Raw genomic sequence first — 26,063 nt, 5'->3', positions numbered from 1 at the left:
TCAAAGATCAGAGCCAGGAACAGCGCAAAGGCGGCACCAATGCACACTTTATAAAACGACAACATTAATAAACTAACGTGTTTGCAGATATAACGAGCTAGGATACATATTGTGGAAAACGCTACAGCGCTAAGAATGGCGTAGAAATATCCAATAGGGTATAACGTGTCCGGGGTTTCTTCCTGTCGGCCGAATATAAAAGTTGGTTGAGTTACAAGCACGATGCCCGTTAAGTTGATTAACGTTCCGATAACATCGACACCATGCCAAGTCTCCTTCAAAACTATTAATGCAAGTACAGGTGTCACTACTGGCATGGTTCCGTGGATGATAGCAATCATGTTGCCCATCGGAATACGAGATAGCGAATTCAACAATGCCACGTACCCGGCAGTCCAGATGATGCCAATGCTTGTCAGGACTGCGAGGTCCTTTATCGACTTCGTAAGTAGGGACACACGATAGTAAATTATAGGTGGTATTAACGCGATTGTCATTCCTAAGTCTGCGATGAAGATGATCTGTAGATGAGGAATACCGCAATCTCCTAGCACCACGAATAGTAGAGCTACGAAGGCAAAACAGACACCAGACGTTAACGCAGACACTACACCTTTGGCGGAGTCCCAGAACGTTGTCACCGAAGATGGACATACTGAGGCAGTTTGCATTGGTGCTCCTAAAGAGTCGTCTTCTGGCATCCACGAAATTGGCTGAAATTTTCCACCCATTTTCACCCGATTATTAACACATGTACAGCACCGACATCCACAGTACAAAGTAGCTTCACGCTTCGGATGTTTCCAAGGCAACAAGTCTCAGAAATAAAGACACCAACACACATCAGAAGACGATCTCGCTTAACATAGAAACCACCTGTTACACTATAGTACCGTCATCACCCGTCTCAATGTAAAACACGACTCCATCAATTCGTTCTTTTTATACAACTGTTTAAATTGTATGACCACCGACCTTGTCATCCATATAGGCAAGGTGAATTTATGCAAAACAAAATTTCGTCAACGCTTCTAATTAACATCCCACTCAGTGAGTCCAATTACACTAATGGAATAGAAAGACATCCATGCATAACGCTATTTTTCACGACGCTGTACGCATTGTTAGAAGTCCTCATTGTAATAAGAGTGATATGAAAACACTGATATGCATGGATGCTTTACTGATATTAATGACAATTATAAGTGGCTATACAATAGGTGAGGAGATGTGTTTCTCATTTTCATGACGACGTTTCACGTTTTAGTTTTCGCTCTAATTCACATTATCTCTTTTCTCTCTCTCTCTCTCTCTCTCTCTCTCTCTCAAATTGCTCTACATTATGGAACAATTTGTGAGGTCTTTTGAGTTTTGTGTTAAATTTCTTCAGAAGTAGGCGCACATATATGTAAGCTTGTGTGTGTGTGTATGTATGTCTGTCTGTCTGCTGTCTGCCTGTATGTATGTATGTATGTATGTATGTATGTATGTATGTATGTGTGTAAGTGGGAGTGCAAAAGTAATGATATATAATATAGAACGGTGCTCATTACTTTTGCACTCCCACTTACACACATACATACATAATACATACATGTACATATTATGTATGTATGTATGTAGGTGTCTGTATGTATGTATGTATGTATGTATGTATGTATATATGTACGTACGTATGTACATATGTACGTATGTATGTATGTACGTATGTGTCTCTCTCTCAATATTCACAGTGACAAAAATATATGACAGCAAAATTGAAATATCCATAGATTTGCCTCACATAATTTCCATAGTAAACAATATCATATTCATAGTGACAAAAAATAACATAAATTGAAATACCCAATAGATTACATAATTTCAATCATTTTATTGATACCAGCTGACAGGAAAGATAATCATTAACTGATAGTACCATTTACAAAAGTCAATTGTTTGATATTTATGAGTAATTGTTTTACGTTTAATATCAAAAGAGAATTTAATCAGCAGTTTAACTTAGTAATTAAATGTTAAATATATACAGTTGGGAGCACTAAGGCATCATGAATGTTCATGAAGTATACAAAAGCAATGTCTTAATTTCCTGCAGTAACATTTGCCTTTAAAGTTGCACTAGCTGCAACTTGAACATTTAAAAAAAAAATTGTTTTGCTACATTATAATGATTTAATCATAATATTGAACACTGTGCATGTATTATTGAATCACCTATGGGGTTAACATGTAGATGTACATGTTATAATAAAATAAAATAAAATTTATTTTTGGGTCCATACCCAAACGCCCCCAACGTGACTATGATTTCAACCTGTCAATGTACTATTTATAGATAAATCTGATCTCTAATTAATATGTACAATGTCTAAGTAGTGGTATTTTAACAATTGTCAGTGAATGTGTTGTTGGTTGTCGAGTTGAAAAAATTTATACCTCAGTTACAGCTAGTGTAGCTTTAAGCTTTAAGTCGAACAATAAGGAGACAGTGACATCAGGTTACAGGTATTTAAGTAGAGAGTTGAGACTCAAGTCAAAAGTTATTTTGAACAACATCTGATGCTATTATTGTGGCATGTAGTAGGTCACATAAATGGGGGGGGGGGGCAAATAGAAGTACTTCCTGATGCAGATATAATGACAATGTAATCAAGATAGTGTGAACACTAGCCTACTTGTAGACTTGAAGGACTAAAGCTAGTACACTATCTCCACTATCCTAACTGACATGTTGATTTTTGGAATATTCATTTATCCATCCACAGACAAGTTGTCTGTGATCCATCTAATCTACAAACAACCCTTAGTTCTGCTGTTTATTTTTAAGCCATATCCTGCCCACATGACGTGTACAAAAAATTAACAGAGAATAGAACAGAACAGAATAGAATAGAATCTTTTTCCCATATAACTCTCATGAAAACGCCTAATTATGGATTCATCATGTGACCAGGTTGCAATTTAAACATTTCTAATTATATATTCGACCAATCAGGTTCTCTAAAGGAATGCCAAGGAATTACTGGCAGTTGTAAAACCAATGCAGTAGACAAGATGGACAAGCAAAATTTAAAAAAAAAATCAAAATGTCAGTGAAGATAGCTGAAATAGTGTAGTTAATGTTAGTCCTTCAACTCTAAAGATAGGTTATGTAAAACACTGGAAGCCCTAGTCAACAAAAGGTATGTTTTGTCAAGCACAATTTCCCGTGTGAAGGAATCAAAATCGTCTATAAAATTGCCAATGGAATGTCCCTAGATGAGATGTGCGTCTGGTGCATCTGTACATGCCTGGTCTTCAGGTATGTCTAACTCAGTAAAGCATTATCGCAACCCATTGCCTCTCCACGTCGAAACTAATTTTTTGTTGTATAATTAGAAAAATATGCCCTAGCTTTTAAGAATGATATATGGTTGCTCTGAGAAACAATGTACAATGTGCCAACAATTTGTCTGTCCTGTATATTAAGAGTGAATTGTTTTTTTCTTTCATTCAGTTGTTCCATCCAAAATGGCCGCAGTCAAGGCTTGCAGGTCTTCAACAACAGTTTCCATGGATACTGAAGGTACAATTAGAATATCATTTGTTAAACTTTATATTTATATTCAGATTTATACGGAGGTCAAAAGAAATGTGTGAATCGTAATGAGAGAAAATTTCTATACATAATCTACAATAGTTAAGGTATTTCATCTTTAAGACAATTAATTTATGGCACAATACGCCGATTACCATTTATTTTATTTTTCATGTTTGTAGGAAAAGTTACTTACAATTCTAAATACCTAAAGCCTTGGTGGTTGTGGCGCTGTCAAATATCTACAAGTAAGGGCTTAAAGTGGCCATATGGATGAGGATTGGGTATTTATCTGGGATTTTTATTTTTATAAAACAATTTTATCATGGCTTCCTACTTGAACAATCAATGTGAAACAACATATCCTTGTTTGTAACTCAATAAACTGCAAAAGATTAATAAAATGTATCCAATGTTTGTTATTGTACATACAATAAGCCAACGCTTTTTTTAGCTTTTAGCAATTTATTGAGTTACAAACACAGACTTGAAACTGGAGCTATGCCGTTTTACATTGATTTGTGAGTAGGAAGACATCATATAATTTATTATTTCATAAATCAAAAACTCCAAATAAATACCCCAATCCTCATCCATATGGCCATAGTGATGAGTAAGCTAAAATGTAGGGGGCTATGTGTTTGTTGATGAAGACTTGTTCTTTCTACAGAGACATCAGCGTTCATTACAAGAAATATGTTCCATTCTCATACACAAAATCACCTTTTGAGTACAGTAGCAAAATCTTGCCTCTTTTGTGAATAAAAGTGTTGTATGGTCTGATAAAACACAAAGACATTTACCTTGCTCTGTTCTCTCTGTTTTTGTTTTTCCATTGGAATCTGACATTTCTGTTAAGCCTGTAGATGATCCAGTGGCAGCAGTAGATCTCATACCTTTATATTTACCTATCAGACCCTCTTGTCGTAAAGTTGCCTGGAGAAATTTAACATAACTCATAATCATATCACGCCATCGTTACAATATGCATAAAGTATACAGCCATCTTTGTATTTTACACATCAAACCTCTTGTAAAGTTTCTTAGACAAATAGCAAGTTACTTATGATCATTAAACTTTACAATTTTCACAGAGTACAGCATGCACAGCAACAATCATTATTACATACAATTACAAGCAATATTTATCAAGCCACAAAAAAGAGAATTCGATAAACGTTGTTTTAGGTGGTAATGACAGTCAACCTTGTGTCAATACATTTCTATATTTGAAATAGTCTAGTACCTTATACATGTGGAGGGTGCGAGGGGTGTCCCCCTCCCTCCCTCCTTAGCAAATCATGAATATGGAATGAAAACTATATGGCAGATCAATCTCAAATTTTAAATCCTTTTATTTATCTGTGCATATCCCATCAAACACATAACACAGGAGAAATAAAGTTGCCTTGGTGTTGTGCTCCTGACATGGGACATGACATGATGCTTTTTACACAAAGATACAAAATGTAGACACAATTGAACTCTAGACTAACAATGACAGAGGCACAACATACACAGCAGGATCCTTTACCCAATCACATTGAAAAATTACACAGTAGTGGTAGTAACAGGCTGTCTGCCGAAAGGTTACACATGGACTTGATAATTTTAATGTCTTCAATTGTCTACTTTCTAACTATTTGTCAACATGGTATCTTATTTACTGTGTGCAGCACCTCTTTTATTGCTCCATTTGTAGTTGAAGTTGGCTGTCTGTGTGTGTGTGTGTGTGTGTGTGTGTGTGTGTACGTGTGTACATGTGCATGTGTGCATGCATACATGTGTGTGTATGTGTGTGTGTGTGTGTGTGTGTGTGCATGTGTACTTATTTGTGTAAACAGTGTCTCATGAGTGAAACACCAACTTAAGTTGAAGGTATCTTCATTTCTCCTTATCTTACCATTAACAGATTCCTGTCTTTCTCGATATCCTTCAAATGGCTCTGTAGTTTACTGAGCTGCTTTTGGAAAACATCTTCCTGTGTTTTCAATCTTTCATTGCTTCTTTCCTTCTCTCTTGCAAGTTGGCGTTCCATTTGTCTTAATGAAACAACTGATGATATCAAAGTGAAAAGTTGTTAACCTATTTTGGTTAATACTAAAGAACACTGAACCCATGTATATGTATATGCCAAGTACCCTAGCCAATTTTGTAACCCAGATAAAATGATGGGGACAAGTAAGATCAGGGTTAGGGATTTTGAGAGTACCCACTGTGACAATACTAAAGAACACTGAGACCTAAATATGTGTTGTGTACTCCCCCCCCCCTCTCTCTCTCTCTCTCTCTCTCTCTCTCTCTCTCTCTCTCTCTCTCTCTCTCTCTCTCTCTCTCTCTCTCTCTCTCTCTCTCTCTCTCTCTCTCTCTCTCTCTCTCTCTCTCTCTCTCTCTCTCTCTCTCTCTCTCTCTCTCTCTCTCTCTCTCTCTCTCTCTCTCTCTCTCTCTCTCTCTCTCTCTCTCTCTCTCTCTCTCTCTCTCTCTCTCTCTCTCTCTCTCTCTCTCTCTCTCTCTCTCTCTCTCTCTCTTTTTCGTGTGCATGCAAGTAGATATAGATATATCATTAAGTAACAATTACTTGGTGAAGACATACTACTTTACATACTTAACATGACAATCGATAGGGTTTGTTAGTTAGCACTGTTATTTATAGGGATAACTACATTTGTATATGCAATGAACATAGGTAAGGAGGCTCCATCAGTAAACTGATGACATAGTGACAGAGAGGAGTTATTAATACATCAACATAGGGAAGGAGGTCTTAGAGTAAATTGATGACATAGTGACAGAGAGGGGTCATTTTATACCATCGACATAAGTAGGTAGGTGTAATTAGTAGGTTGATGAAATACCAAGGTTCAACGGAAGCAATTAATTAACAACTGTTATAAAACAATTGGTAGATGACTTCAATGAATGGATGACTGGATAAAAGAATATTACACTAGGCAATCAACAAGATTATATTTGTATTAGTCATTGATCTGCACCTGATACAATGTCATGGCAAAAAAACATTTGTAACTGTAAGATACATGTAGGGGGTGCCACTCCTATATAATTAGTCTTGCTGCTAGACGTTCGGGCTTTCTTCCGATACAAAGTTCACAGTGAGGGCTTGAACTTGGATGTTCCATCCTCGATAGCGATGTACGATCGTGTGTCGTATTTATTGTATTGGAAGAACATCCGAAGTCTAGCAGATAGACTACTATATAATAAGCTAAAATGAACATGTATACGCCAAGTGTATTTTTTTAGTTTTGATAAACATTAACTACTGAAATGAACGAACGTGTATCTGTAAATGGAACATTTGACGAAGAATATATTGGTCATGGCCAAGAATCAGTGGAGGGTAAAATAAAATTAGTTTGTAACAGCAAATTGGAAAGGAATGCAACATTTTGACTAATCCTGTACAGAGCTTGTTTATGCGACAATTTCATTATTCAACAGTAATGTCTCTCTCTTTGATAGGAATATAAGACCACAGGAATTGGAGGATCACTACAAGAAGGCTGGCCACAATGTGTCCTGGGGATAACACCAAGGTTCTAGCCAGAGACTGGTTAAAATGTAAAGTAAAGGAAGCCACCTACATCAAACAGAGGAGACCCATCATAAACGGGGACCAAATACCAACTACCATCCATTTACAGAAATATTATTTAACCAGTTTCAGGGCAAGACATTAACATTGAATAATGCAATCATATACATATACATGTATGTGATCAAGGTTTTGTGGTAGATGAAATGAAACACTGCATTCAGTTCTGGAGAGTGATTTCAGGGGATTACATCAACTACATTACATGTGATTTCAGATACACCTAATTTGGGGATTTCTGTCACATTGCCTCACAAGAGTCAAAAGAAATGCACATGAAGTGGGTGAAAAATGAATATTCATGGCATTTTATTTTTCACTGAAATAAGCACTCAGGGATCATGAATATTAATTGTTCATCTATTGTATATGTATTTTGCTGCCCCCTTCCCCCTCTATACGTCAATGTGGTCCACAGAAAAAAATGGGAAACAAAGACAAATGAGGCATAACTTCAACTTGGTGTTTCTCTGAAATAGCATGTCATGTAGATGATGCGAAAAAATGAAATGACTCCCCACAACACATAGTTGAGGCATGGAATGAGAAATGGACCCCCTAGCCATCTTGTCAAAAATCTCCCTTTATGGATCAGACCCATTCAAATGACATGAACAAGTAAAAATTCAAATCTATAGTAATCTAACAAACAAACAAACAAACAAACAAAAGAGAGAATATGAACATGTATTTTACAGACCAGCTTTAGTGTGTTCCCTTCTGACTTCATTTACTCTCTTCTCCATCTCAGCTAGTTTTTCTACATATTTACCACTAACATTAGACCTCTCTTCCTCCACTGAAATATGATAGCCATGACATGTCAGCATGGCATAGGAACAAAGACAATACAAACTCCACAGTCAGAGGACTGTGGTGCATGTTGCAGTTATTTTCAAAAGAAATGTCGCAAGAAGGTGGAATGTGAGAATGGTATTGGTAGGGCTAAAATCATGTGACACTACATGAAGAAGTCTACAAAAATGTTTCTTTGACAACTCTATGAGTTTCTAAAGTGTATATCATTGGAAACAAAATTAGTAGAAAGTTTTGACTGGTTCAAAATGCAATCAACTGTTCTCATAAAACACTGACAAAGATTTTTTTCAAAGTATGCTATAGTAGTCAACTACCTTGAGTATCATGGCTCCCTCACTTCTGGTCAAATTACAACTGTTTCAGATCGGAATAGCGCTCCTAGTGTACAAACTATATAATCTTTTGTTTTTTCTGATTTTACTTGGATATGCACCAAGCAAGAGTTGAAAACAGGTGGCTTTATTTTCAGTAAAACACAATGAAAGCTATTTATCTGTATACCAGTACTAGTAGTAAGTCAATTATTTTTGTGACCTTTCATCATATGTTATCAAACCTGGCCAGCCCCAAAAATATTACAATCTGTGTTACAAATTTGAGAAGTTGAAGTGACACAAACTGAGTTTATAAAGTTTTTATTCACATGAAAATACTTCAAAAAACTTTGATTCTAGTATAATGTCAATGTCAATGCACGCTTTGTATGAGATTACAAATTGTGGTCTGCCATTGTTAGAACTGTTGATTACTTAGCAGGGAGTTCCTGTACATTTCGGTATTTATAATAAATTACATCATCAGATTGTTTATAAGTTATATCCTAGTACCATTTTTGAGTTTAGACAACTGCAAGTGATGGTTATGTATACAACAGTCAGTAGAATACTGTGAGTACATTTTAATATGCAGAAAAAAACACCATCCCAAAGACAAGTGCTCAGATTGTGCCCCTTTAATATATCTTGTTGGGTTTTTTTTTTCGAGGGGGGGATAATTCGCTATTTGGCACTATGCATTTTTAATATTCGACTTATGCCCAATATAACAAATTGTGTGGTTCTGATTACACTCAATTTTAGAATAGGTCGGGGTAGGTAGAATTTTTAGTTTATTTTTTCATATATATATTTTTTCATACGTGAGTAGTTCAGGTAGCTGTGTTTTCAGTTATTTTCCATATGCTCTCTGCATTGTTGGTTTCTTCGCACCAGATGTATAGTCATTACAGAACAGTTTTATACTGTCTTTTTAAGATAATATTAGTTTCCGCATCCACTATTTCTTGTGAAACTTCACAATTTTTGCAATTTCATAATTTTTTTCTAAAATTTGTAAAAAAAAAAGTTTAGGATCGGCAGTGAAAAACTAGGTGGGGTCTGGTAACGAACCAAACAATTATTTTTATAGGCCTTATGAAAACATCACTTAGTATTAGCAGAATTCAAACTTGCTATTTAGACATTACATTGTTTGGTATATAATGATTTGTTGACATATAAACTTACCTTTCTTCTTAGTATTCTGTGTATGCTGCTGGATTATTGTATTATCTTCGTGTATCTGTACTGCAAGGCTGTCTCTCTCCCGTGTTACTCTCTCCAACTCCAAGGTTATCTGTTCAATCTCCAAACTGTAATAGAAAGAGACCAGACATACCGGTACATATTGAGACAAGAAATACAACCATGGCAGATCAACCATCGACAAACTACAAAAGACACTAAAATCAATATTGCGACATGTTGATATCAGCTATCAATGGATGAGTCTGTGGTGTAATTTAGTTATACTCACAGTAGGGTGGCATCTCTGATCGCAAGTTTTTCTCAGGTGTCAGTGCATTCAACCTCATTCAGCGCGTAACGCTTACACTATCTTGATTACAATGTGATTATTAACCTAGCTGCTACTGTCAACCACTTGTGTATTAAATCTATACTATAAGCAACATCATTAACTTTGTTTGTGTCTATCTTAGGTTGTCGATAGCTTGTTTTCCATAGTGATTACAACTCTGTAAATCAGAGCTTTGGTTTACTAAGATAGACACAAACTAAAACTGTTATTTGATGTGGTAGATTACACAAGTGGATGATAGCTATTCCTCTATCTGTTGTGTGAATCTAATCACCCTGTGATCAAGATAGTGTAAACATTGGAAGTCCCATAACAGTACACTGCAAGTTTATGAAACTAGCATTCAGAAAGCCACCCACCCAAAACTGAGACTATAATTAAACCAACATCCATTCAATAATACTATAATATTAACAGATTATCACCGTTGTATCAACATGTTGCAACTTTACAATACTTTTAGTTTGAATCTATCAATTTTGAAAGTAAACTGAAAACTAAATTACCAGAGTGATACATGAAATACTAGCATACAGTATGCTATAACAACACTCCATTACATTTTCGTTGAATATTTTCAATATACTCTGTTCACATCTATTCCCCTGGATTTTTTTTTTTTCATTTTTGTTGGTAAAGTTTTGGTAGTGAATAAAATGATTACTGGCAAGTATTAGTAGTAATACAAAAATAAAATGCAAAGAAACAAAAAAGTATTTAATAAAGTGGCAGAGCTTAGCATTAGGAAGTGTTTCATATACACTGGGGTGAGTGTGAATAGTGTAAATTGGAATAGGATGATTTCATATCACTCGCTCATGAACTAAAAAAAATAAAATACACCAGAATTTGTCCACAGTATTTGTATTTCAGCTTTAGTGTTTTTGCTAAGAGCTGTAAATAGGTCAAATCTACTGGGGTTACCATGTCATTTTAACAGAGTTTCCAAACAAAATTGTGATATATGATAAAGGAAACACTACCACTTTCACCCCTTTCTGTTACCGAGGATCTCCAAACTTAGTAAAAGAAAATACTGAACTTGTACCTGGGTGATGTTGTTTTATCAGTTTTAACCTCATCTCTCTCAGGTTGTTGGTTGATCAACTCTTCCATTCTCATTTTCCAGACAGTTTCTTTTCTTGCAAGTAAGCCTTAGGAAAAATGGAAAACACAACTTGGTTCACAAATTGGAATAAAGGTAGAAGGGTGGGGAGAGAGAGAGAGAGAGAGAGAGAGAGAGAGAGAGAGAGAGAGAGAGAGAGAGAGAGAGAGAGAGAGAGAGAGAGAGAGAGAGAGAGAGAGAGAGAGAGAGAGAGAGAGAGATAGACACAGATAGACACAGACAGAGAGGCATGGAGAGAGACAGAGAGACAAAGACACAGGCAGAGACAGAGACACAGACATAGACACAGACACAGACAAAATAGTTGACCCCATTCCATCATACAGCGAAAACGGGCAGCATTCGCCAGAAGACGGTATATATTTACGATCGAAGTTGATCATTTTGCAAGTTTAGGTTGCAGTTTTACTTGATAGATAACAACACTTTTACTGCTGAACACAGTATGGTTGTTACTGAGGGAAATCTAAAACGCTGACTGAAAGTAATCAAAACTCTACCTTCAATGAACACAATCGTGCTATGTTTAGTAATAAAGTGCTCTTGTCTAGGGAATAAAACAACACCCTCAACTTGCCAAATGGTCGTCGCCATTGATCATTAAATGTATATGTTATGTACAGTCTTCTGGCGAAAACTCTCTGTTTTTGCTGTATGTCTCTTAAAATGTGAATTGTTTTCAATCTATGCTATTTTTACAGAATAAAAATTTTCCGTGGAAACAGACCAGCATTTTCCTTCAAAACAGACTGGATATAATTAATACAACAACAAGGAAAACAAAACTGAGACTTTACCTTGCAGCATGTGAATTCTACTACACGCAAAGTCAATCCTTTTCTCATAGGATGATAACTTGGTAAATGCTGCTTGCAATGTAGATTCCATGTCACCGTTTCTCTTAGCAACACTGTAAACAGAATAGTATGTAGTCATAAAATAATTACTGATTACACCTGGTGAAAAAATAATGGTATGTTGGCTATTTACTGATTACACCTGGTGAAAAAATAATGGTATGTTGGCTATTTACTGATTACAACTGGTGAAATTACAGTTGTACTCATCTGTTTGACTATGTAGTAGCATTCTAATCAGTAAACAGGGTTATGTGAACCCAGCCCCCTGTGGTGTTTATACGTTGATAAGTTACCATGCACTAATTACATTGTATGTCTTTGCATGAAACTTCTATTCTCTCATTCCTGGCCCCTGTGGTGTTTATACTTTGATAAGTTACTAACGCTAATTACGTATGTCTTTGCATGAAACTTCTATTCTCTCATTCCTGGCCCCTGTGGTGTTAATAGTTCAATAAGGCCTAAAAAAATAATTGTTTGGTTCCAGTTACCCAACCTCGTCTAGCTTTTTACGGCCAACCCTAAACATTTTTTTTTACGTATTCGAGAAAAAAATAATAAAATCATGAAAATTGTGAAGTCCCATGAGAAATAGTGGATGCGGAAACTGACATCAACTTAAAAAGACAAAATAAAACTGTTCCTCCAATCTGTAATGGCTGTACATCTGATAGGAAGAAATAAACACCACAGAGACCATTTGGAAAACAAATGCAAAACCCGAACTAGACACTCACACAGAAAAAAATATATAATAAAATAAAATATCTACCTACCCTACCTATTCTAAAATTGAGCGTAACCGGAACACCACACAGTTTTTTTTTTTATTTAGTAGCTTATGTTACCAACACTAATTACATTGTATGTCTTTGGAGACTTTGCATGAAACTTCTAATCTCTCATTCCTGGCCCCTGTGGTGTTTATACTTTGATAAGTTACCAACGCTAATTGCATTGTATATCTTTGCATCAACCTTGTCTCATTTCTGATTGCCATGAGCAAATCAAATGCACTGGTGTTATGTAAGTCAAGAGTTGACATAAGTAATTTAACAGCAGCAATTTGCCATATTCTTGATACCAAGTTTAATGCCATTATGAAACTAATCCATCACTTGAAGTGGCATAGACTTGAACAGCACTCCTAGTGGCAAAACTATGAAAACTTTTGTTTTTTCTAATAACCCAAATATTGCATATTCTCCCAACAGAGAAGAAACATATGTCATCTAAATCACTCATACAAAACCTGCTTTCTATTTTTCAGCCTACAAAATGGTGCCTGGTGTCAAAAACAAATCAATATTTGGTGAATGAACTTGAGTTATGAAAATAACATTTTATAATATTGAAAAAAAAATAAGTATCAAAATATAAGTATCAGAAGTATTACCTGGCTACAAAACTCTTCATTCCATTCAACACTTGTTCACTTTCCTGTAACTTGTTGTCTAGTATGGTAGCTATCTGCTGTACAGATGAAAACTCTTCTTGGAGACTCTGTACATTGTGGAGGAGGATATAGACATTTTATTATTTTATTTATGAGTACATGTACAAGTCTGTAGTATAGGAGGTAATGTAGTGGTGTTTTAGTCCTTCAAAATCAAGTTATTACAAACATTTCTGGCTGAGAAGACTGTAATGTGTCGTGTGTGAATTTGTGTATGTCTGCATGCAAGTATGCACATGTGTATGCATGTATGTATGTATGATGAGGGATTTTTTTGTGTGTATGCATGTGTGTGTATTTATGTATGTATGTATGTATGTATGTATGTATGTATGTATGTATGTATGTATGAGTGTGTGTGTGTGTATGTATGTATGTATGTATGTATGTATGTATGTATGTATGTATGTATGTATGTATGTATGTATGTACATACGTACATATATATGTCTGTTACATCTCTATCTCTCCCCCTCTCATTGATTTCACAGACTACAAAGTACGTCTTGAGGTCATTTTAGCCCCCTTCATGTGCACATGTATGTATGTACAGTACAAAGTATTAGTATGTGTGTGTGTGTAGCTTCTAGGAAATCATTGATTTTCAGTATTTTTGAGATAGTGAGTGCAATTACGTCATCAAACATTTGATCATACATGTATTTTTTATGTACATGATATTAAAACTGTTTGATGAAATTGGCACACTGAAGAAAGCCCTTGAATTGGTAGCCTTGGACACGGTGCAGACCAAAGTTAGCTGCACATCCATCCATATCACCATAATTCTAACAGATTCTTATTAAAGGGGATCATATTTTCACCCACCTTATATTTAGATATTTGCATCTGTAGTTCAGCGTCTTTGTCTGTCAAGGCATGTTGCATCATTGCACATTCATTTTGGCAACTCTCTAGTTCATCTTCCAATCCAGAAATCTACAGAATGTATAGGAAAGCAGAAAGTAGGACAACTCATAAACATGTTAAACATGAAGGTGAACACTTTCTACAGTGTCTCTATCTATCAACTTACTCACTAGCATAGTGAACATCTTTCTACAGTGGTGCTATCTATCAACCCACTCACACAACAATACACACTATCGAAAATTTCAAAATCAAAACTAAGTATTACAGTTCTTGAGTTATAAAATAGATATTGATTTTTAACAACAAATATGACCGCCAATTGGTCAAATTTGCATATGACACGTAACAAAGTGACGTGAACGAGTCCCATATGATATGTCACCTCTGTACCAAGTTTGAAAGATAGTTAACCAATAGGCACCACGAAAATAAATAATATTATAATAATTATTAAAGTTTGAAAGAAATTGGATACTGCATGTTTGGGAAATGATGTATTATGGATGGCCAGACAAACAAACAGACAGACAGACAGACAGACTGGACCCATTGTAATAGTCCCCCCCCCCCCTTCTTTGAGTGCCTTTGGGGGATAAAAATGACAAGTTGAAGTATACCATCCCTTACATATAAACTTTATAACAGATAGTATATATATATACCTGAGATATGTAATTATTGTTGTCCTTCTTACTAACAATGTCTTGTGATTTTTGTTGGACCATCAAACTGAAAACCTTCTCACGCCACCTGAAAACAACAAAACACTGTGTCATACTCTCTTCCTTCCTAGCAGAATATATTACATACACCAATAATTGCATAACGGGGAAATCTGACAAAACATGTTTAAAAGATAAGTTATACATTATAATCATGTATATATATATATATATATATATATATATATATATATATATATATATATATATATATATATATATATATATATATATATATATATATATATATATATATGTCATAAAAGATAGTTTTCCATAATTGGACCATGATTTTGGTTGGGTTCACTGGTACAACCAAACCCGAGTCACTATAGAGCTTTAATTAGGTTACACAATGGTGTTTACATCTCACATACAGTTGTTATAATGTCATGAACAACATAAAACAAATTACACTCACTGATAGCACACACAAGCAGACATTTTATCTGACTGTGAACACAAATCAACATCACTGTCAAATGAAACAAGGAAGACTCGAACACAAAGCTGTTTATTTGTGTTCACAGTTAAATAAACAAAATGTAACATTTCATATGCATGCACGTTATCAGTGCCTGTACTTTGTTTGTGTAATTCGTTGCAAAAAAATGTCCTGTGAGATGCACAAAACAACGAGCCGCCTAATTGAAACTATATAGTCACTCTGGCTCGGTAGTAAAATACCTGGGTATTAAACTTGCATAAATTTTACCTGCAATACCAAAGTTAAAAAGGGAGAAATTTGGTTGAAGATACAGTTTTCTTTACCCTGTACTATCATTCTGTTGGTTTTAAAATACCTGGACAAATATTTATCTATTTTACCTGCTTTTAATGATAACAATGCACAGTATATGAAATGGCACAAATATGATAAAATTCATGAAAGATTTAGACATCTTTGAATTATGCCTGGATGTAGAGTGACTGTCTAGTGGATCTCTTCACTTTGTTAACTTTCACTCTCTTTTACAAAATGTCTCTCCTTCTGTCTCCCTCTGTTTGTCTCTCATTAGTGTCCTTTCAACAGTTGATGCAACCAGCGACAGGCAAACATTTACAAAGCTCAACTTGTTTCAACCTGGAAAACTAATTTAATTGGATTACTAACACTTGACATAATACACTTGGCACTGCCTGTTGGAACTACAGAGACTTGTATTACATTTCAAAGTTTGATAAGAACACTTATATGGCCTCTTTGGATAATACAACTGTCGACAACAGAACGTGGATGAATGGAACCTGTTACAAACAGGGAAAGTAGACAAATGAATTGTTCAAAATACAGAGAGATTAGTATTACATTCCAGCATTTGATAAGGAAAGTTGTGTGGCCTTTTTACATAATTGCTCACATTCACAAAACAAATTTTAAGTTCCCCTGCTGGCATTTCATGTACAAATGTACATGCAAAGAGGCGATAAAACTGTTCTTATCAAACCATGAAATGTAGTCAATGTTTCTGCTGTTCCAACCTGCTGTGCCAAGTGTTATTAATCCGATGCATTTGTTTACTTGCCCTGTTTGTAGCAAGTTCCATTCGTCCACGGTGTGATGTCAGCAACTGTAGTTCAGCTTCACAAACAAATGTCAAGTTCCCCCTGGCATTTCATGTACATGTAAAGAAACTACAAAACTGTTCATATCAAACCATGAAATGTAATTCACATCTCTGTTGTTCCAACATGATGTGCCTAGTGTTATTAATCCAATTCATATGTTTACTTGCCCTGGTTGTAACAGATTTTGCTTGTAAATGCTTGCCTGTCACTGGTTGTACTGCCACAGAAAAGACACAAAATGACGCACTTACTTGTTTAGTAGAGACTGTGTTTTCTTACAACTGCTATCCACTATCTCACTTTTGTTCTGTAATATCATAAAAACAATATTATAGCTACATATGAAATCTAATAACAAGTGATAAAACAAGAAATCTGAGAATTTTAGTAGACCAAAAATGTCGTTAGTTTGGCCATGCTGTAGCTTGATCAGATTTGATTTTTTTGTGGATATTCTTGACATTGCTAGATTAGCTTTTGGTCAACAACATTTTACTTTTTCTGTTGCTATGTGTATTTTAGTCTCTTTTACCAACCAACCAACCAACCAACCAACCAACCATTCAGAAGGACTTTCTCATTCTACACACAAGAAATTTTACCTTATTAAAACACAGTATTCCAGCTATTAGAAAGATGAAAGATTGCATACTTTGGCCACTGGGGGCGCTATTTGAAAATAGATTTTGGCCTGGTTGGAAGCATGAGCTTGAGTCATTCAGTACAGCAGATTTCTAAAATCGTCTCTTCACAGGAACTATGGCCAGTAGTTGACTATTTTTACATTTAACACATTTTTTAACATTAAAAAAATGCACCAACTACATTCTAGAATCAGGTGATTTTTTTTAAAAACTTGCAAAAACTTTGCTATTTATTGAGTTAGGAACAAGGACTTGGCATGTGTTAATTGACATTTTTTTTAAGTACTTAATCAGTCAAGTTGTTTTATCAATTAAAATCCAAAATAAATAAAACACTTTTCATCCATAATAACCACTTTAATCTAGGGTCCTTTCACAAAATGCTTCTTTTGAAAATGGCTGCTAAGTCAATTAACCAAACATGGCATATTGAAACACATATGTATACAGACATAATGTTAAAGCTCACCTTGCTCACCTCAGCTTCTTGTATTGCCAAGATTTCATTGACTGACGAAAGTCTAACATTTAACAGTTGTATAGTTGACTGATTATTTTCATTATCTTTACATAAATCCTGTAAATAGGAGAAAATGAAACTACTTCATCAGCCAAGTAGTTTGAGTTGATTTATAATTAAGAACGCATACTTTTTTTTTTTGTTAGTCATTTCTCTACCACAATTTCGGTACAAATACAATTTTGAAATTCAACCAAAATTTGCAAGACGCTTTGGTCATCCGAAGGTATTATTTTCTTGGTTAGAATGCTAACTATAATGACATGGAAAGTCCAGTTACAAGTATGGTTGCTCTTTATGAGTTCAGTGGAAAATCAAATTGTGTGTCTAGAGTGAAAACCTGCATTGTTCAGTAGAGTCAAACTGAATTCTAATGTTTAACTTATCAATCATGAAAATCTGCAACAATTATACATTTTTGACATTTTTTTTCACCAAATAATAAAAGATATATTAACTAAAAACTGTTCAATCAGTGATTGTATCTGTCAATATTATCTGTAGGTAGAGTAATGTCAAGTTTGAATCTTGAGCGAAAGCTTGGTTTTGAATGAGTCGCCACGTTAAAACTGTGCTTGTTGTAACTGGAGTATCATTTTTTTAGATCAGACAACCACAATCATGTGTTCACTGAAAATTGTTAAAATACCAATAATTAGACATTGTACATATTAATCAGTGGTTAATTTATTGATTAGCAGTACAAAAAAACAGGTTGAAATTGTGATCGTTGTTGAGGGTGCTGATTTTTGGATGTGGACCCAAAAGTTAATTTGATTTGATTTATGGTGTATACAACTACAAAAAAATATAGTTACCCACAGGTCAGGGGTGAACAAATCCACTGGTCCTGGGTCCGGGACTAGCGATTTTTGGGGGCGGGCCACACAAATTTTACCTTGTCTGGTCCATCGGACCAGTACCTTACTGTTGATAACTATGTTAAAAAGTCATCTGAATATACAGATTCAGAGGTAAGATTTAATGTTTCACATTAGCGGGACCTGGGACCACAAATTCTTTCAGCAGGACCACTGGATTTTTTAAGGCACTGGTCCAGGGACCACCAGTTCACAAAATGATTTGTTCACCCCTGCAGGTAACGCAATACTGTTCACAATGTAGTATGAGCAAGTTATTGTACCTAACAAATTATTTTTCAAAAACAATTGTGCCAGTTGCAGCTTTTAAAACATACATTTACAATACATATACAAGATTCAACAAAAGTTGAAAAAAAAATAGAAACTGTCATTTAATAATATCAATACTATGACACAGAATAGAAATTAGTAGTTGTTTAAGTTTGAGTTGTTGTGTTTTTTCACAAACACTTACATTAATTTTCCTTTCCATTTGTTGTTTTTCTATCTTCCAGGCTGTAGTGGTTGAAGTACTGGGTAGTGTGTCTCCTAAGTAGGTTTTCAATTGAGTTAATTGTGCCTGCAGACTCTCTGCTTCAGTCTCCTTCAAACTACAAACACCAAACAAGACATTTACATGATGTATATGTATCTGTACAATGGGTGGACTTGATTGAGTGACCTGGTTGAGAAAAACCTATTATTTAAATAATGTTTATTAAATTACGCTTCAAAACATATACAATCTTTAAAGTGGCCACTTGGATGAAAAATGAATATTTATTATTAGCTATAATTGACAAAACAATAATTATGTTACCTTGTGTTTTCTACTTGAAAGAAAAAAACCACACTAAATGAAACAGCATTAACAGAGTTCATCTTTATAACTCAATAAATTGCACATAGAAGTGTGTAAGAAGTTTGTTATTGTGCACACAATAACAAACATTGCGTCCAAGGTAGGTGTAACCATTGCGACCGACAGCCAATCATGAGTCAGGACATATTTATTGCATTAAAAACCAGGAATGTTGTTTCTCTTTATATTTTTAAGCAGAAAAACATCGTGTTGGTAAGTTGTTTTATCAATTATAGACCCAATATAAATATCTAATTCTCATTTATAAATATGAACACTTTAAATTATTGCAAAATAGCCATATTTTCTCGTTATCATGAAAACCTCTAGGTTTTATAGCATAAGTCTTACCTTAATTGATGTTGTAACATTTCTATACCACTTTGATGTTCCGTATCTTGACTCTGTAATCTAGTTTGTAAATCTTCAACCTGGTGTTGGTATGTCACTCTTGTTGACTCTAACTCCTCTTGCAGCTGACCTAACCTTTGACCTTGTTCTGACCTCTCTTTCTCTAATCTATCTTTCATACTTGACACCTGGCACATGGAAAAAAATACATACATTTTGATTTTGCATATTGTAGCTTATGTTTACATTTTACATTTTTACTCAAAACCTGCGCATTTCAGATGAATAATTTCATTTTTGCATAATTAATCATTGTATACATGTACATGTATGCCTAAGTTCGATAAATGAAGTCAATCCATATACAATCAAAAATGTTGGCTTCTTTGCTCTGCAATCATATGAAAGTAGTTTGGAATTCAGATCATTCCATGTCATTAACAGGTTTAAGAAAGACAATCATGATGTGTATGTTAATAGCCGGTGCACCTGAAGTAGCCCATACAGTGATCACTAATTGGACATTGCAAGGTGTGTATGCTAACAGATAGTGCAACTGAAGTAGCCCATACAGTCATTGGATACAGCAATGTGTGTATGCTAATCTGAAGTAGCCCATACAGTGATCACTGATTGGACATAGCAATGTGTGTATGCTAATAAATCCATGTATATTAATTGTATTTAAAGTACACACACATTGACTACACATAACAATACTTCTATTCTCACCTCTCTATTGTTAGCATCTTCAGAAACTTTTAGTTGGCTTTCGAGATCCAGAATTCTCCTTTTGTGATCTAGTTCACTCAGACTTAGAGCCTCTTTCAAGTCTCTGATTTCTTGGAAGTGTTGTTCCAATCTTGTCTTGGATTCAGCTTTCAGTTGTGCTATTTCCATAGCCTGCTTGGTAATGATATCACTATGGTGATACTGTAGAATGTCTGTGTGTCTGCCAGCATGGTGAATATCCACCCTAGCTTTGATCTCCTATCCCATAAAACATTAAGTAAAGTGGTATCAGTCGAGTTTATAATATATGATGTTCTTCGGTGGTAACATTTACATAATATTCTACTTACTGTTCAAAACATACAACCAGCCCTTCCTGTTTGACAGAATTCAAATCTCAGTGGTTTTAATAATTAATAACTCAATTAATAATTCACACATATTTACATAATACAAATTAACTGATGCAGTGACATGATTTTAAATATTAAGACTACAGAGTCAAACAACTAACAGTAACTGTGCCCACAATGCAAGAAACATATTTTTGTCATGAAATATTAACATTATACATGTACATGTATATGACCAGTTTAATCAGTTTTATGAATGTTTACACTACCAATGATGTGAAATGGTTTACAAACTCAAATTTTGATTACCGGTACATTAAAACAAAAGCAAAGGTGAAAAGATAGAAAATGTTGAGTACAAGTTTATTTATAAGATAAAAGGTTTTTAATATAGCATATAGATACATGTGTTATATCATTGATTGTTTTAATATGTGAAGGGTTAAGTGTGTGGCACATAAAATGCATGCATGCACAAAAACACACACACATATACACATGTACACACACTCAGAGAGAGAGACAGACAGAGCAGAGACAGAGACAGACAGACAGACAGACAGACAGACAGAGAGATAGACAGACAGACAGACAGACAGACAGATAGACAGATACAATGTAGATAGATAGATAGATAGATAGATAGATAGATAGATAGATAGATAGATAGATAGATAGATAGATAGATAGATAGATAGATAGAGATACAGAGCATGCCTTACCTCTCCAGTGGGGATTAGTGCATGTCTTGAGGTCCTGCACAAATAATAAAAAGATTCATGACCTAATTTACATGGAACTGATTATTCATAAAGTTCAACTTTGCACACAGTAGAAAAAAATGTAGTGTGTTAGGGTAGGGTAGAATGGAGTTAGAAATGTTCATAAAAAAAATCAACTGCAAACTACAGGTATAGATAATGACATATTGAACTATATTTCCTCGTCTAAGACTAAGAGAAAATTAATAACACAACAGACAACAAGTCAACAGCTTTTCATGAAATTTTTCTCAAACACATGTTAAAATTATATGTCACTGGCAAAATATGTCTATGAGGCAATTGTACTGAGGAATTGAAGGAAGCTGTCTCAGGGATCTGTCATAATTTTTTATAAATATAAGTTTTATTTTGTATTTCATGGCTGATTTACATGTAGTTGATAAGTATTATTTTTCTAAGCTACATGTATGGTGGTTGTTGGCCAAAGGCAATTAATACATGTATTTTGTAATAATAATTTGTTGCTTTTTATGCATCTAGCACTTTCCAATTCTGTGCTTTAAGTGTTTTACAGTTATTACACATGGCATGGATCTATAGCGGCACAATGGCCCTTTAATTACTCAACTCCCTGGGAAGCATACAATCCATTGCAGCCTATATAAGTGTATATGATTAACGCATTCACACAGTGCAACCTCTATCCTGCCAACTTCCTTATATATGTACAGCTGGGTAAAGTTGACTAGGATACAATCCTGGTTCATATCTTACCCAAGAACTTTTAATAGCCATTCAGAAGCAAATGGCAGTGATGGGGCTCAAACCTGCAACGTTCAGATGCCTAGCCAGTCACTCTAACCATTCAACTATCATGACTCCACAACCAGCAATGTACAGATTACAAGCCAACCACTCTAACCATTCAACCATCATGACTCCACACCTAGCAATGTAGAGATTCCAAGCCAGCCACTCTAACCATTCAACCATCATGACTCCACAACCAGTAATGTAGAGATTACAAGCCAGCCACTCTAACCATTCAACCATCATGACTCCACAACCAGTAATGTACAGATTACAAGCCAGTCACTCTAACCATTCAACCACAGCCAGCAATGTAGAGATTACAAGCCAACCACTCTAACCATTCAATCATCATGACTCCACACCCAGCAATGTACAGATTCCAAGCGAACCACTCTAACCATTCGACCATCATGACTCCACAACCAGCAATTTACAGATTTCAAGCCAGCCACTCTAACCATTCAACCATCATGACTCCACAACCAGTAATGTAGAGATTACAAGCCAGCCACTCTAACCATTCAACCATCATGACTCCACAACCAGCAATGTACAGATTTCAAGCGAACCACTCTAACCATTCAACCATCACAACTCTACAATATAGCACATTACTATTATTTCTGAATAGTTTCTGTATTTCCCAAAACACAAACAAACAAACAAACAAACAAACAAATAAACAAACAAAATCAAAATACAAAAAAAAAACATTTGTATTCGATTGGATTGATCAAAATTACCTTAATTTCTGATTTTCTGACTTTAATTCCAGAATCTGTTGTGTTGCTTCAGCTAATGACTGGTATGGATCAGCTGACTTGACTTTCTCAAAGGAAGATGGCGGTTGTAAATCAGTTCTCTTCATGTCCACGCTTGGCACACCTACATATTTAACATATATACATGTATTATTTCAAACATTTACACAAATTTTATACAAAATAACATCCACACACAAGTATTTTAACATGGCAATATACTGGAAGGAGTGGGTGTCACAACACTTCCATTTCATGTGCGAAAATCTATGTGTGTGTGATTGTATACTACATATTGTAAGCAAGTGTATTAGAACAGTTACAACAGCCTAGTAGATATTGTATTTTGTCAAAATTTGGAAAAGTGTTTATAGGGGTTGGACTCAAATTAGTTGCTGGTCAAGTACCACTCATCCCCGTTTCTCGGTATCATGAAATAATCTATCATCAGTGACCAGTACACTGTACATGTAATCTTGTACCATGCACGAGCCAGGTTCAACAAAAAATATGGAATTTATCCCCTGGTTGTTCTTCGTCATGACAACATGCTTCTACATTTTTTGTATGTCATGACAACGCGTGTCTACATTACTGCCCGGGTTCTGCTGTGTTCAAAATATGAGTCAAAACATTCAAAATTGCCATTATTTTCCCTGACTTTTCTTTGATATTATTACTGCCACTTGTATAATTATGTTATTCTCAAATATTTTTCTTCATTCAAAATACTCGTGACCTATGGGTTGTCACTACTCATCTATCGACTCGTAGTGACACAGATCAGATCCCTTACATTTTGGAGGTCACTTGTATTTTCCTTGGCTGAACAAAGAAAAATATTAGGGAATGAGATCTAAATATTCTGGGAATAAATGAATATTAGTAGTATTAGTAACTTAGTACTAGTAGATGTCAACATATTGAAAATATATATATATACAAATATTGTAAAATAACAAACAAACAAACAGTTAATTTTACATGATAATATAACTACAGTGTGTGTCAATAAGAAAGGTGAACATAAATTTTATAAACCTTATGATTCCATGTACAATGTATGACTCTGAAACATACAGCCTACAGGTCTTTTATTTGTCATAATTTGTCTGCTACTAAACTTAGTTTGACCTCCCAAAGGTCATGATCTTTACCCATTGAATACTTTCTAGTGTTTTTGTGCACGAAAACACACATGGAAATTACTGCTAGTGTTTATAACATTATACATTTCACCCAGTTTTCAAACCAAAATTGTCCATGTGTGTGCCTTTACAAAGATAGATCTTACATGTACATTGTATAACAGTAAAACATGAACAAACATTCTGCCTGTGTACCATTGTGTGGCTTGAATACATGTAATATCAATGACACAGGGCATGTCCTACAATGAACCTTGTACCATGTGTTTTTAGTAAGCAATCATTGTGTCCTTCCATTTGTGACCCATTTTGTGTTAAATTCCTAGCCTATAAACTTAGAAATTCCTATGGCTAAAGTCATTTCGACGTATATATTGTGTGTGTACATATATGTATGTATCATATGTGTGTGTGCATGTGTATGCATGCATGGATGTATGTATGTATGTATGTATGTATGTATGTATGTGTGTATGCGTATGTATGTATGCGTATGTATGTATGTATGTATGTATGTATGTATGTATGTATGTATGTATGTATGTATGTATGTATATATGTATGTATGTATGAATGTATGTATGTATGTATGTATGTATGTATGTATGTACATGTACATTTGTATGTATGTATGTATGTATGTATGTATGTATGTATGTATGTATGTATGTATGTATGTATGTATGTATGTATGTATATGTACATTTGTATGTATGTATGTATGTATGTATGTATTTATGTATGTATCACAGGCATTTGTTTCCCGAGTTATGTCTCAGAATATTTCTATCAGAATACAATAAAATGTCGATAATATCGTTAATATTGACGTACATAACCAACTATATTATATACAAACGGGGTAAAATTACACTTGTTTCTGTGATCGCGCAGGTTCACTCACTGCGAAAGAAGACACGTGTTCCGAATCCTCCACCATTTTACCTAGGTTTCCAAACAAAATTACCACAGTCTTATGGGGAAGCACTGTCACTTTATCCCTTTCACCTTTCTCATATTTCTGTTACTTCCCAAACTTTAGTAAATACACTACGAAGGATCAAGATCAGGCGACATGCGACGTTCTGAAATAGATTTGTTGCAGCAGTGACAAGTTCAAATATACGTGATTTTTATACTAGTAACTACTGATTTGAAATTTGTGTGAACACTTTAGAAACATGCACACTTTCACTGCCAATAATACGGAGAAAAAATTAGTGAAACTGTTATATTTTTTACCCCGCGACAAGCTCCAACTTGAAGTTGTTGTTCGGTGCGGCGCTACACTAAGCTACGGACTGTGTTGACAATGTGTCAGCTGTGTTCATCAGACATTCCACACAAACAAGTTTCAATAAATCTTTAAAATTGTACTTCTAATCATAAATTAAAAGTCGTGTACTTGACTAACAACAATAAATACGGTAAAATAGTGTTAACATACCTTTTGACGTTGACACTGTGACGAAGTGGGACGGAGGATTCAAACTAGCCGCCATCTTGAAACCTAAATATCTCTCGTACAATCTCGCGAGGTTATATGTAAGCAGTGTGGGGTCAACCGGGGTCAACACGTGGTCAATGTTTTGTACTGTGAGAAATTGCTGCCAATTCGCATAGTGGATCGAGTGTGATAGCAGCTAGCAGTTGTGAACAATTCTTAATCTAATCACATCTAAACACTTCTATCTTACAAATTATTGTCGCTCAGTTGCCAAAAAACACCAAATTTGAAACTCCAGAGGTTAAAAAAAAAAAAGAGTTTTAAATTTGGTGTTTAGTTTCTTAGCTTGGCAACCGAGCAAAACTTATG

General features: G+C 34.9%; 2 protein-coding genes across 2 annotated transcripts in view; both read right to left on the bottom strand.

The window, feature by feature from the left end:
- The window catches only part of LOC144440716 (S-adenosylmethionine uptake transporter-like), a 1,065-nt gene extending 334 nt beyond the window's left edge, over positions 1–731 (bottom strand). The window contains exon 1 of the mRNA XM_078130099.1: positions 1–731. This exon is cut by the window's left edge and continues 334 nt beyond it. Coding sequence (XP_077986225.1) covers positions 1–731 — 731 coding nt within the window.
- Positions 732–1,892: 1,161 nt separating this feature from the next.
- Positions 1,893–25,785, bottom strand: LOC144441058 (coiled-coil alpha-helical rod protein 1-like). Its single transcript, XM_078130575.1, has 18 exons — positions 25,695–25,785; positions 23,082–23,223; positions 21,514–21,556; positions 20,448–20,702; positions 19,716–19,903; positions 18,978–19,113; positions 17,589–17,696; positions 16,727–16,782; positions 14,847–14,934; positions 14,140–14,250; positions 13,252–13,358; positions 11,793–11,905; positions 10,918–11,023; positions 9,518–9,642; positions 7,894–7,992; positions 5,481–5,632; positions 4,381–4,513; positions 1,893–3,559 (listed from the first exon to the last, which is right to left on the bottom strand). Exons 1-18 carry the CDS (start codon positions 25,747–25,749, stop codon positions 3,489–3,491), a joined length of 2,088 nt encoding a protein of 695 aa, XP_077986701.1. The 5' UTR covers positions 25,750–25,785; the 3' UTR covers positions 1,893–3,488.
- Between the last annotated feature and the right edge of the window lie 278 nt (positions 25,786–26,063).

Source organism: Glandiceps talaboti, chromosome 10, assembly GCF_964340395.1.
Source record: "Glandiceps talaboti chromosome 10, keGlaTala1.1, whole genome shotgun sequence".
Classification (NCBI taxonomy): Eukaryota; Metazoa; Hemichordata; class Enteropneusta; family Spengelidae; genus Glandiceps; species Glandiceps talaboti.
Note: the sequence above shows the minus strand (reverse complement) of the source record. Positions and strands in the feature narration are given on the sequence as shown.